Raw genomic sequence first — 10,770 nt, forward strand, 5'->3', positions numbered from 1 at the left:
AACATAGAAATATAAAGACATGTAATTTGCCTCTGTTAAAAAAATCATGAATTCTGAAAAGGTACACGCAATGGGAAAAACATGTCTGTTCAAACATATAAACAATCGAACTTATTATTTTATGTATGATCAATATTTTGTTAGGGAAGTCAGCAATCAAACCAATAGCGAACATGTTGTATTTTGCTTGGACAAAATCATATAGAAAAAACTCTAATATCAGAGCAAATGCACACATAGCTTCTAGCTCATGCGTATGTAAGTTTCTTGGTAAATTTTTTCTACTCTTCTTTTTATTGCACACTTACTAAATATATATGTGCATGGGTAGGTGAGACAATATTTTTGAATGTGATGCTTGGATTTTGTTTGTGTGCTTTTTTTTTTCTTAAAATATATGACTGGCTTCGTGTGCATGAAATACACAAGTCTTCCAAATTATTTAAAATTTGATTTTTGCTGAAATTTTATACTGGCTTCATACTAAAATATGATATTTGCCTATGACATGATGCGAAAACACCGGAGTAGCGCAACCACAATTGTTATTAGTGTAAATACTCTTAATATGTTTGGCTGTCAAGACTCGGCTATGCCATACAGTAACACTAGATTCATGAAGAATATTCATAAACACCATATTATACAATAATTGATTATGCTTTATATATTAAGTTTTTATTATTATATTCTTATATCAAATACAATACAATTATTAACTAAATTTTATTACTTAAATCATAAAAAATTTGCAACTATTTGCAAAGTTTAAATATTAAATCCGTTTTGATAATATAGTTTTGTCACATGGAAATTTGTCAAATTTTATATCACATACGTTATTACAACGACAGTTCAAAATACACAAAATCAGCGATAATTTTTTTTATAATAATGAAATTGAATTGAGTATCCATTTAAAAATTTTTTATTTTATTATTTTCTTTTTCAAAAAAGAATACTATTTAAATGGTATTAAAGAAATCTTAGCAAACACTATAAAAAAAGAGAAATAAAAAAGTTTATAATAATAATTGATTTAAGGATCCGATTTACGGGTGCCACAATGAAATTTTGTTAAAAAACTTTTCAATAAAAGTGCTAAATCAAACTGGGTACTTAAGAAAAAAGGGTAAAATTTAACAATAAATTAAAGAAATTGTAAATATTTGAACTTCTGTGTAAAACATTAACTTAATTATATTAATTAATACTTTCAATAAGTTATATCAAATTAATAAGTAATTTTAATTATTAATAACTTTATTATCATATCTTCAATACCATTTAAATGGCAGTACTGAGGGTTTTTTAAACCCAAAAAGTTGTTAATATAGTGCAAAATTTACCAGCATATTAAAAACAATTGTAAAAATTTGAATTTTAATAAAAAATACACTATTTATAAATGTTTAGAAAAATTTCCATGTGACAAAACTATATTATCAAAACGGATTTAATATTTAAACTTTGCAAATAGTTGCAAATTTTTTATGATTTAAGTAATAAAATTTAGTTAATAATTGTATTGTATTTGATATAAGAATATAATAATAAAAACTTAATATATAAAGCATAATCAATTATTGTATAATATGGTGTTTATGAATATTACTGTATGGCATAGCCGAGTCTTGATAGCCAAACATATTAAGAGCATTTACACTAATAACAACTGTGGTTGCGCTACTCCGGTGTTTTCGCATCATGTCATAGGCAAACATCATATTTTAGTATGAAGCCAGTATAAAATTTCAGCAAAAATCAAATTTTAAATAATTTGGAAGACTTGTACATTTCATGCACACGAAGCCAGTCATATATTTTAAGAAAAAAAAGCACACAAACAAAATTCAAGCATCACATTCAAAAATATTATCTCATCTACCCATGCATATATATATTTAATAAGTGTGCAATAAAAAGAAGAGTAGAAAAAATTTACCAAGAAACTTACATACGCATGAACTAGAAGCTATGTGTGAATTTGCTCTGATATTAGAGTTTTTTCTATATGATTTTGTCCAAGCAAAATACAACATATTGGCTATTGGTTTGATTGCTGACTTCACTAACAAAATAGCATTGATCATACATAAAATAATAAGTTCGATTGTTTATACGTTTGAACAGACATGTTTTTCCCATTGCGTGTACCTTTTCAGAATTCATGATTTTTTTAACAGAGGCAAATTACATGTCTTTATATTTCTATGTTTTTGGTTCTACCGAGTTACCGAGAATGTTTGCATACCCCTAATTAAAAGTGTAACCTCTAATACACAATAATAAAATATTTCCATTTTGATACCGATTACTTTTTATTCGATACCAAGTACTCAGAAGTATTGGAATAAAAGTAATCAATATCAAACGCAAAGCAACGAGTATTTATTGGTTTTTATTTAAAGCGGTAATTAAGTTGTTTGTGGATGTTAAAATTTTAATTAAAATAATATGTGGATCAGTTAAAAAAAAGTGTGTGACCTCTGTCACAAAACGACAAATAATAAAACGGATATCTATTTGTTGGGTGATTAGATGGAGTACAAAAAAATTCGAGTTCACTAACATTTTTAATATTAATTTGATATTTTAATAAAAACAATTTTATTTTTAGTTGCTTTCTACCAATCTGCCACAAAACGGGGGAAAATGCGATGACATTTTAGGTTTTTTATTGGATGATATTCGGAAAGAAATTAAGTCATCAAAAAAGCGTCACTGCGTATATTGTACAGAAAAATGCGCTAGCTTAGAATGCCAGAAATGTAATCAATTTTTTCATTTAGAATGTGGCATAATTAATAAATGCTTGCTTTAATTTGCTGATGATTTTCGGTCGTACTGCGATTTATATCTGCCATTAGACGACAATTAAAGTAAATTAATGAAAATCCCACCAGCGTTCAACGAGTACTGTTGTTGGATATGCGAAGAAATAACGGGCTTTTACTTTCCAAACTTATGGATTTATGGTAAATGTTGTGGAAATGGCTATGTACATCGCCCATGCATGCAAAAGTATGCATCCACTGCAGGATACTATTTAAAGTGTATTTGGTGTAGAGATGAACAGTTTCCTGAAATAGTGAAGAATCAAGGTATATTCGTACCCGACCGCGTTGCAGAGTGGGAACAAGAAGAAGGTGCCTTTAGTGATTTGCACCTCAGACATCATTGTGATATAGAAACATGCCTAACATATGTCCCAGTGGACGGAATTATATAGGAGATAAAGTTAATGGTATTATTTTTATATCAATTAAAAATGTATTAGTAATTAAAAATATAAAATTTAGGTAAATGGAATTTAATTCTGTGTAAATTGTGTGGTTCTGTTGGAGGTCATAATCCTTGCATTATGAGGAATATCAAGTCTTCCGAAATAGTTAAAGAATTTAAATGTGAATTATGTTATGATAGAAGCACGTATGCAACAGAAAAATAAAACTTGTAAAACAAATGAAGTAGAAATTGAAAACCCAGAAACTCCCGAAAAGTCGGCAGCTAAAGATAAAGATCTTGACAGAAGTATCTTCCAAACTAAAAGGCTAAGCTTGCTGCAAAAGGAGAGTCATACAAATGAAGCACATTTATTTTCGGAAGAAATGATGAATTTAATGTAACTTTATGTAGTTACATTAAAAAAGCATTAAAAAACCTACTCCATTAGTTATACAAAATTCGGAACAAAAGGTTGAAATACATAATACTGATGTTGTTGCAATAGAAAGTCAGAATATGGAAGCTGATGATATGCTCAATCAGAATGCCAATCAATATAGTACAACTATTACAATCTTTGAAGACTCAGAATTTTGGAATGAATCTAATGAATACAATAAGTGATATATCTACGATCAGTTTAGACTGATCCTTAGAAGAAATAAATATAAATATTTTATTTATAATCTAAAATATAACCATGTATAGTATATTGTTAAACTAGTTATGTTATAAATTAAATTAAATATGTATATTGAAGTGTTGAATTATTTTTGTACATATGAATAAATTTCAGTTAATGAGTGCGACGCTCCTCAAGTTTTAACTTTATCTTTACTTTCACTAAGTGCCAAATACACTCTCACTATATTACTGCTACAAAATTTTTGTGATATTAATAATTCTTTTAATAATTATTTATTTAATTGAATGTAATTTCAACTAACGCAAGTTTATTTTTATCACAATAACTTAATTATTAAATATATATAAACAAAATACTTAATACGTACGAAGTAATTGGCCAATTTGTATAAAAAAGGACAATTTCACTTTTAGCGACAATAAAAATTTTATCACCAAAAATAATCAATTTAAGAGCAATTGTAATCGTCTTCAACGATATTTGGCGATTGCCAATTTAGCAGAATACGAAATTTACAAATTTAAAGTTTTTTCCAGGGCAATCAGCTGTTTTTGAAAGTTTAGAAAATTTGGGAATAGAAATTAAGCATAATAAGTTAGTAGAATCGCAAAAGTCGCTAAAATGCATTTAAAGAATTTTAACGATAGAGTTTTAGCGATAGCGATTAAACATTACACATTACACATAACATTTATTTTTTAAGAGTGTCCTAAATCTGGCAACGTTGCTTTCTTGCTGACATCTGAAATGTCAAAAGCGTTTGTTGTGCTTTCTGTAGGGTTTTCGAGAAATTTTTGCATTGTTTGTTAAAAAAAAAATATTAAATTAAATTTTAATGATATGTTAAATATTCAAAATTATGGCAGCTCTTCTGGAAGTGATAATGAGAACGATGAAAAATTATCAGAAGTCAAAAAGGTTCGAGAAACTTCACACTTAAAGCCAATCGATCCTAAGTTATCAATAGCTAAGACGCTGGCGGTGTGTGCAGCACCAGAAGTAGTACCTATAGGCGCCACAGCAGTACCATTTGCGATTGATCCTACAGTAAAAGAACTCGATTATAACCCAAAGTATGAAGAGTTATTTGCGCCCATACAGGGGCCCATACAACCCAATCAAGCGATGCAGTTGTCCGCAACAAGAAATACGCTTGCTGGTTACGTTGAGCAAGCCCATATTAATGCATTTGAGTTTGAAAATCAACGCCGTACATTTCATACCTACGGTTACGCCATGGATCCTTCTGTTGACGAAACTATTGATGGTCAATCGTTTGTAGGAGACTTACAATCGGCCTACGATGATAATGGCAAAACAGTTTTTGAGTCACCTAAGTCAAAAAAGAAGCGAAAACAAGAAAAAAATGACAATCCTGAGGATATTGATGGTTTCGTTGGTCCTTGGGGGAAATATGAAAATGAACAGTCAATAGCGCGTCCTAATGATGAAGAAAAAGCAGAGTTAGAAGAAATATTAGCAAAAAGACATAGACGAGGTCGTATACCAGAAGATAAACCTTTAGAAGAAAAATCTACATTGCACAGTAATACAAAAAATTTCCTTATTTTCACTTATATTCCACAGATAATATATAATTTTTTTTTTTAACAGTCAAAGATGCTTATGATTATCAAGGTCGCTCATTCTTGCATGCCCCACATGATTTAGATGTAAATTTACGCTCCCATGCACCACCTCCGAAATGCTTTTTACCAAAAGCACACATTCACACGTGGACTGGTCACAACAAAGGCATTACTTCTATTCGCTGGTTTCCACAAACTGCGCATTTATTGCTTTCTGGATCTATGGATAGTCGCATAAAGTTGTGGGAAGTTTATGGGGAACGTCGTTGTATACGTACGTATATGGGTCACCGACAAGCTATTAAGGATATATGCTTTAACAATAAAGGCACAAAGTTTTTATCAGCGTCTTATGATCGTTACATTAAGTTATGGGATGCTGAGACCGGTGATATAGTTTCACGATTTACAGCACGAAAAATGCCTTTCTGCGTGAAGTTTCATCCAGATAACAATAAGCAGCACTTGTTTGTTGCCGGCACCTCTGATAAGAAAATCATTTGCGTAAGTGTTGCTGTATAGAATTGAATGAATGATATTAGAATTTACCATTTCACTTATTTTCAGTGGGACACCAGAAGTGGGGATATTGTTCAAGAATATGACAGACATTTAGGTGCCGTGAATACCATCACATTTGTGGACGAAAATCGAAGATTTGTAACTACATCTGATGATAAATCAATGCGTATCTGGGAATGGGATATACCAGTCGATATGAAGTACATAGCAGATCCCACGATGCATTCAATGCCTGCTGTGACATTAGCACCAAACGAGAAATGGCTTGCCTGTCAGTCTCTTGACAACAAAATTGTAATCTTTTCCGCAAGGAACCGATTCAAAATGAACCGCAAGAAGTCTTTTAGTGGACATATGGTATCAGGCTACGCATGTCAGCTAGACTTTTCACCAGATATGAGCTATCTGGTATCTGGCGATGGCGATGGAAAATGTTACATTTGGGATTGGAAAACGACAAAAATGTATAAAAAATGGCAGGCACATGAAGGTGTATGCATAACTGCACTGTGGCACCCGCACGAAGCCAGTAAAGTAGTAACAGCAGGTTGGGACGGCGTTATCAAGTTCTGGGATTAATTTTTATAATATAATTGTCAAATATAATCATTAATATTATTCAAATGTAGTTTTACTTTAAAATTTAAAATCAATTTGTTAAATTTTTCATTTGGTCGCTGTATGTAAATGGAGTTTTGAGCAGATATATATTGAACCTTCATCCTGGATCCTTTGCCATGTAAACAAATCCAACAGGTCGAAAAAAATACAACAATCACAGCAGAAAACTTGTTTACCATTGTAGGAACATGCGCACTAGTTTGGCGCTCTTAGCACAGGGAAATGTCAACAAAATGAGTTTTGCAATTGTCAAAGCATTGAAAACACACTACTCATCCCTTCAACAGCTTTTATTCCATATGCGAATTGTCTTCTAAAGTAAAATAATCGATTTTACACACGAAGAGAAGTAAACGAATTTTGGTTGCAGCTAAAAGATATTCTGGAGAAATTATTTTGTAATTCACACACACAAAATTAATAAAAAGGCAATTTAAATATTTATTTTTGTCTGCCGTTATTTAGTTTGGAGTTTGAAAACGAATCCAATAATGTTACTGATGGTGAAGTTCAATTGAGTGAACAAAGTCATAAAATTATAACAAATCAAAACAAATTTTAAACTTACCCATATATTACATAACAGGCGTAATATGTCAAAACCTCCAATGGACACATCGGGGCTTGGTTACTCCTACCATCTACCTTCAGGTGGTTTGTTATTACGTCTGAAAAATTCCCTTTCACAATTCAGCGACCTCTTCAGTGAGTTCAACAAATACATAGCACCCGCTTATTACCATGACCGTTGTGAACGGTCCGTACACATGCGACTTTATTCTATGCACAAGCGTGAGTTTGTGATGGTATTCATGAGTTTCTTCACCTGCTTTGGGCTGGCTATAATAATTGGATTAACGGGTCCTCCTATCACCAGCACAACAGAAGTTAGTGCACAAAGCATTTTGGTCAACACAACGTTATCAACTAGTAAGACTGTGTTATCCACTGGTCCTTTCGCTATGAAAACTCCTCTCATGACAACATATAAGCAGCAGCTATGGCTTATTGCAAAATTTTTTACAGATAATAATGACGGTAAGTCCTCAAAAGTGATAATGAATGATAATACCTGAACTATTCTTTTATTGCAGATGAAAGATATGACAAAAGCTTTCACGTAAGCGTTGCTATTGATGGTATTACAGAGCAACACAAACCAGAGAGCATATTGAGTGTGAATTCAATACGAAACCGAACACGACACTTAAACTGTGTACGAAATGACTGTGAAGAGTTTACAGTACTTCATTTAGGATTCTTGGAATACGCACACTATGTAGTTACAATACGTTTCTATGGATTGGAATCTTTCCATAAAAAATACAATATAAGAGCAATCACATTTTATGTAAGTTACTTTCACAAAATTCTTCTATTAGTTCTAATGGTTCTTCTACTTTAACTACAGTTTAAAACCTACAGTCCAGAATTTACCCAAATTGAAATATGGTTTCGTTTTATATTCTTGTTGTTAAGTTTTATAGTCATTGTAAGTGACTGACCTTAAGTACAAAAACGATATAATTGTATGGAATTTTTGTTGCAGTGTTGGTATGCGCACACGCTACGGAAGTACCCCATCTATGACTGGTCGATTGAACAGAAATGGATGTCTGTTTTGTTGCCGCTTCTGCTTCTTTATGACAGTAAGTATACCAGTTAGTATATTTGTAATTATTTTTGAATGATGCATTTCTTCAGATCCATTCTTTCCCATGATATTCCTGATGAACTCTTGGTTCCCGGGTATGTTAGATGCGGTGTTTCAGGCTACTTTTCTCTGTGCGTTACTCATGTTTTGGTTATGTGTTTACCATGGCCTTAGACAAAATGAAAGGCGCTTTTTACGCTTCTATTTGCCAAAAATTATCGTAGTTTTGCCGATCTGGTTATGCGCAATTGTACTTGCAACGTGGGAAAAGTGCAATGAATTACGGGATCCCACCTACAGTCACTTTGTCGATACGAAGAACTACAATGTCTGTACACACTTTAAATGAAATACAATAGAACTTTTAAATAATATGTTTGCAGGGCTTTAAGATGTTTTTCTACGTTGCGGGATGTATGTATATTTTGTACCTTGCACTACTGGTGCTGAGAGCGTACACGGAATTAAGATCGATGCCATTCTTTGGTAAATAACATTGTGTAGAGTGGAAAATGAGAGAGTACATTAATATCATATATTTGTTACAGATATGAGGTTAAAGTTCCTTACACTACTGATGCTGTTCGTACTATCTATTTCTTTAAGCGTCACTACATGTCGATTTGGTTTTGGCATTTTGGAGGATAATTTTGTCGCTTCACTTAACACTACATACCGTAGCTCTGCACAATTCATGTGCTTCTACGGCCTTCTTAATTTTTACTTGTTTACGATGGCTTATGTGTATTCACCAAATGAACATTTTGCTCAAGGTTAGGTTCAATACTTTACGTAAATAAATTATTACATTCATTTAAATGGTTTCAGCGGATATACACGTGACCAAAGACAATCCAGCCTTTTCGATGATTAACGATTCAGATGAAGAAGTCGTCTATGGCTCGGAAGATGAGTCGAGACGACCTCTAACAGTTGGTACTAAAAACGATTATGACAGCGATTAATAATAGCTACGGTGCGATGGACTATTCGAGAAGTTGTTTTTTCTAAACGTTATTGAAATATATTCAACACAGATATCGTAACAAATTATTAAGTATGTAATTCATAGGAATATTTTATTCATTTCTACCAATATAAGTTGAAAATGTAATTTACAATCAGAAAGTTGAAATAAATGCATTATAATGCATTATAAATGCATAACTAAACATCAACTTCTCTTTTTTGAGTTGTTTTTTTGCCCAACGCGCTTTTACTATTCCTAAGTGTAGCAATAAAAGCTGACAGATATTTTTAAATAAACATGAATCCAACACATTCAAAAAGAAAGTATACTATAATTTTTCATAAAAATCGTCTTCATAGATTTTTCAGTTTTAAATTTAAAATAATTTGACAGCAAAATTAATTAAAAAAATAAGGGTACAAGTTTTTTGTGGGGTTTGTTCAGTGCATGTAATATTACAAATTATTACAATTATAAATTAACAATCTTAAAACATGCAATATAAATTTATATACATACATTCCTAATATATATTATATTCACTTTATGTGGATTACATTATTTACAAGATACACTAATTAATAAGGTTTTATGAGAAAATAAATTTATTGCATAACTTATAATTTTACATATATCATTACCAAATGAGTACCCATACAATTCATAAAATTATAGTGGATATTAGGTCTGTTCCACGAGCTACTCGTAGTAACTTTGAGTAAAACTGTGTTTTTATTAAGTGCGTTCCACCAGCAAATTTTGGAGTAAATGAGAGCATGTGAGAGCGTAACAACCCTGTCAAAATTTGAAAAAGCTACACATACTTTAGTCGTACATTTTATTTCAAGTAAAATTTTTGCTCATGTATATATCAGCTGTTTGTGCGGCAATGGTGTTCTCACCAGACTTTACACAAAGCTATTCCACGAAAATTTTGTGTAAAGAGCAAAATTTGACACTTTATTTGTGTTACGCTCTCAGTTTGCACTTTACTTGTGTTTTACTTGAGTTTTACTATGAGTAGCTCGTGGAACAGACCTATTATGAAATGTCTATTGGTAGATAATAAACGTTTCTCTACTAAAGGCTTTTTCTTTTCTTTTTCTATTATTTTTAAGATTAATTGCACTTTTTAAAATTTTGTTATCATGGCGGTGACAACTTTCTAATGTTTCACCTATTTTTACATAAACTACATAAATGAGTTCATTAGAAGACAACTGTACCAACCGTTGATCTTTCGAATTATCAGTTCGACATGTGCTAGACATGTGTAATTCGACATTTAATAAATTCAAAAAGTTCAACATATTAAGAAGAGGTTTATTGTTTAGGGCTTAATTATTTTAATTTTAATTTGTAATTTGCAAGTAAGACAATTTTTACATCAGCTAATAAAAAAAAAGAGCAATTACTCTGCATTCATTTGTGTGCGAGGTGTTTGGTGACCGGACTGAAATTCTATTTGTTTTTATGTAGTTTTGCGTTATATATAGCCCATCAAAATTGATAATGAAATCTACGTACACTAAGTTCTTGA

The 10,770-nt window shown here is 31.4% G+C and overlaps 2 protein-coding genes and 1 long non-coding RNA gene across 4 annotated transcripts; all 3 read left to right on the forward strand.

The window, feature by feature from the left end:
• The first annotated feature begins 2,390 nt into the window (after positions 1 to 2,390).
• LOC119685390 lies at positions 2,391 to 3,925 on the forward strand. The gene is made up of 3 exons (XR_005252796.1): positions 2,391 to 2,562; positions 2,621 to 3,247; positions 3,303 to 3,925. It is a non-coding gene; the product is annotated as an uncharacterized LOC119685390 (long non-coding RNA).
• A 706-nt stretch (positions 3,926 to 4,631) lies between these two features.
• LOC119680306 (pre-mRNA-processing factor 17) lies at positions 4,632 to 6,603 on the forward strand. Its single transcript, XM_038093060.1, has 3 exons — positions 4,632 to 5,420; positions 5,489 to 5,967; positions 6,031 to 6,603. Exons 1-3 carry the CDS (start codon positions 4,715 to 4,717, stop codon positions 6,562 to 6,564), a joined length of 1,719 nt encoding a protein of 572 aa, XP_037948988.1. The 5' UTR covers positions 4,632 to 4,714; the 3' UTR covers positions 6,565 to 6,603.
• A 29-nt stretch (positions 6,604 to 6,632) lies between these two features.
• LOC119680307 (transmembrane protein 181) lies at positions 6,633 to 9,383 on the forward strand. Of its 2 annotated transcripts, XM_038093061.1 has the most exons (9): positions 6,633 to 7,133; positions 7,193 to 7,644; positions 7,701 to 7,957; positions 8,018 to 8,098; positions 8,156 to 8,255; positions 8,311 to 8,588; positions 8,644 to 8,746; positions 8,809 to 9,033; positions 9,089 to 9,225. In XM_038093061.1, the coding sequence occupies exons 2-9, from the start codon at positions 7,200 to 7,202 to the stop codon at positions 9,223 to 9,225; spliced, it is 1,626 nt and encodes a 541-aa protein (XP_037948989.1). In that variant the 5' UTR covers positions 6,633 to 7,133; positions 7,193 to 7,199. The 2 variants fall into 2 exon arrangements, with proteins under 2 accessions (XP_037948989.1, XP_037948990.1); XM_038093062.1 differs by lacking the exon at positions 6,633 to 7,133 and having other exon boundaries at positions 7,200 to 7,644; positions 9,089 to 9,383.
• The last annotated feature ends 1,387 nt before the right edge of the window (positions 9,384 to 10,770 follow it).

This window comes from Teleopsis dalmanni, chromosome 2 (genome assembly GCF_002237135.1).
Source record: "Teleopsis dalmanni isolate 2A chromosome 2, ASM223713v2, whole genome shotgun sequence".
Taxonomy (NCBI): domain Eukaryota; kingdom Metazoa; phylum Arthropoda; class Insecta; order Diptera; family Diopsidae; genus Teleopsis; species Teleopsis dalmanni.

Bases quoted from the DNA above. Each gene is read 5' to 3' on its own strand.
- LOC119680306 (XM_038093060.1), top strand. From the start codon at position 4,715: ATGTTAAATATTCAAAATTATGGCAGCTCTTCTGGAAGTGATAATGAG. The intron at 5,421-5,488 runs GTAATACAAAAA...TTTTTTTAACAG, and splicing joins AGAAAAATCTACATTGCACA to TCAAAGATGCTTATGATTAT. The intron at 5,968-6,030 runs GTAAGTGTTGCT...ACTTATTTTCAG, and splicing joins CTGATAAGAAAATCATTTGC to TGGGACACCAGAAGTGGGGA.
- LOC119680307 (XM_038093061.1), top strand. From the start codon at position 7,200: ATGTCAAAACCTCCAATGGACACATCGGGGCTTGGTTACTCCTACCAT. The intron at 7,958-8,017 runs GTAAGTTACTTT...CTTTAACTACAG, and splicing joins TAAGAGCAATCACATTTTAT to TTTAAAACCTACAGTCCAGA. The intron at 8,099-8,155 runs GTAAGTGACTGA...TTTTTGTTGCAG, and splicing joins TGTTAAGTTTTATAGTCATT to TGTTGGTATGCGCACACGCT.